We start from the raw sequence: 2493 nt of genomic DNA on the forward strand, positions 1-2493 counted from the left end.
GGGAATGACGCCTAATTCTTCGACTTTGATTTTCCCTCGGATTAGAAGGCGAAACTAGCGTGCTAAGGCTATCGAGTAGCCACACTCGCTCGTTTCCCTTATCGGAAGGGGATTTTCACGCAAATGAACCCTAACTAGCATGAGATGCAAGTCCTAAAGTGAAGGGGAAGAGGTTTGAGGAACATACCAAATGATAAAACTACAGAAAATGCGTGATATGTGGTGAACAGGCAAAAATGCATTAATGAAAAGAAAGGAAAAAACCTATTGGGTCTAGCATTGGACTAGCCCTTTCTATGACATCCTACTAGCGTTGGACTAATGGAAACGATAAAAAAAGCCACAACTAGCGTTGGACTAGTGTGGTGACGTACATTCATCCATTCCATTCATCCACACTATAAAAAGCGAGTAGACATGCGAATCACGTAGCACATTATCTAATGCATAGCTCTCTGCAAAAGTTTTTGAAATTTCTAGCAATTAGTCATCAAGTTTTGTAATAAAAAAAAAAAAAGAAAACTATATAGCAATCAATGGGAGGCTAAATGCCTAAATCCCACTTTATTTATGTGACAATCAAGCAGCACAAGGAGACATGACTCTATATCACCAGTAGCAGATAGTAGGGTAAGGAGCTACTTATTTGAAGTTGAGAATTACAGGACACACAAAGAAACACAACATTCACACAGATCAACTTCGACTCCAAATTAAAATGCAGAATGCAGGCCATTTTTTCTTGAGAATAAAAACTTTATTCAGTATTTGGTTGCTCCCCTTTAATCCTCATTTGATCTACGATCGTCTTGCTTCGAAGCTTGCGAGAGAAGAAATCTTTGACATACTGTTCCATTGGCATTCTTTTGTACTGAGGTGGATTTTTTTCGTTTATCAGGGAAGTTGCCGGTCCAATTTCCATTTCCAGCTTGGGATTGAAAAACATCCCTATTGAGATTCTTTCCTTCACTGAGTTTACAGTTGCCCTATGCACAATGCTTTTGTATATTCCATTGCTGAAGATCTGCAGATTCTTACAACAATCAAATTAAAGGAAGAAGAGTAAATTAAAAAGGAATATATTTTTGCACATACAAACAAATATTCAAAAACTGAATTCATCGGAATTAATTATGTGAATAAGACATTGGTGAGTTATGTTTTACCTCAATTCAAGACACTACAATTAAATTTGTCTTTTATATTGCTATCGAATATATCAATAATTACTAATTTTAACGAAGAAGAAATCGGGTAAAAGTCTTTTTGCTTTTTTAAATTATGAAACGATAATAGAATCATGAATTTCATTCAAAATAAAATGAATATAGAAATTCAAGTTCTATACTCACTTCTGTGGATCCGTTTAAATGAAAAGAGTTCGCCAGTTATATGCTTCTAATGAATCAATCAAACGGCCTTACATCTTTGATGTTCTTAAAGAAAATAGTGCACAAATTGAAAGTTTTATAACTTTATGTGAGATCCTTATTTTGTTCAAAAATCAAGACATGATTATTTCCCTCAGTTGGCATATCATCATAGTCATTTGACTCTATCTCCATTCCAAATTTGGGTTCTTACCAGTTGAGTTTTGTTCAGTTCAAATTGGTTCGTATAATTTTTACAACTTTTAGTATAAATATAACTTGGATGTAAATTTGAATTTGTCAACTCATACATCTAAGTCGATGGTTATACCAAAACTATATTATTTTATACCAAATGTGGTTAAAATTATATGAATCAATTTGAACTGGACAAAACTCAACTTGTAAAGCCCTCAATCCATTTTCATTGATAAATTTATCCCAGTAAAGGCAAACATATGCATATTTCAGTTGCATTATACAACAAACAAGCTAGAGAGAAGGAACGAACCTCCATAGCATCTCCTATATGGACCACGAAAGCATCTGGGAGGATGTTCACAGGAATCCAGACTCCATTCTTTTTCACTTGTAAGCCCTGCTCCCCATTGACTTGAAGAAGAATGGTGAGTCCACCAGCATCTGAGTGAGGCCTAAGCCCCACAACCAGCTCTGGTTGGGGACATGGAGGATAGTAAGTCATCCTAACTAATTGCAGCCCCTCTTCAAACATCTCTTCCATTTCTCTCTTATCTATTTCCAGAGCTTGCCCAATCAGTTTTAGCAAAACCATGGCAAGTTTTTGGGTTTCTTTAAAGTAAGCCTCCATGGCTTCTCTGAAAAAAAAAAAAAAAAGAAACAGAAATTCCAATATATTTATACGTTTAGTTGCATACAAGAACTATAGTTTTGAGAGGGAGAGGAGAGAAGAGGACCTAAGGGATGAAGGGAGCTCTGGCAGGAGATGAGGATTTCTCTTATGGATGGGGTTGATTACCATAAGAAACCTATCAGCCCAATCAATTTTTTGATCTTTTAAGTTAGCAATTGTTTGGCCATAACCTTCGACATCGCCTGGCCTCAGCTTGTACCTCATCTTCTCTTCTAAAGGTAGCTTGTAAAA

The 2493-nt window shown here is 36.0% G+C and overlaps 1 protein-coding gene across 1 annotated transcript; it reads right to left on the reverse strand.

Annotated features, from left to right (window-relative positions):
* Positions 1–527: 527 nt before the first annotated feature.
* On the reverse strand, positions 528–2202 carry LOC140014435 (oxoglutarate-dependent flavonoid 7-O-demethylase 1-like). Its single transcript, XM_072065312.1, has 2 exons — positions 1882–2202; positions 528–1024 (listed from the first exon to the last, which is right to left on the reverse strand). The coding sequence occupies exons 1-2, from the start codon at positions 2197–2199 to the stop codon at positions 758–760; spliced, it is 585 nt and encodes a 194-aa protein (XP_071921413.1). The 5' UTR covers positions 2200–2202; the 3' UTR covers positions 528–757.
* Positions 2203–2493: the final 291 nt, after the last annotated feature.

This window comes from Coffea arabica, chromosome 9c (assembly GCF_036785885.1).
Source record: "Coffea arabica cultivar ET-39 chromosome 9c, Coffea Arabica ET-39 HiFi, whole genome shotgun sequence".
In the NCBI taxonomy this organism is placed as follows: Eukaryota; Viridiplantae; Streptophyta; class Magnoliopsida; order Gentianales; family Rubiaceae; genus Coffea; species Coffea arabica.

What these genes read in the sequence shown, in the direction of transcription:
- LOC140014435 (XM_072065312.1), bottom strand. Translation starts at nt 2,199, where the DNA reads ATGGAGGCTTACTTTAAAGAAACCCAAAAACTTGCCATGGTTTTGCTA. An exon ending in ATATAGGAGATGCTATGGAG is followed by an intron (nt 1,025 to 1,881) that starts GTTCGTTCCTTC and finishes AAGAATCTGCAG; the next exon opens with ATCTTCAGCAATGGAATATA.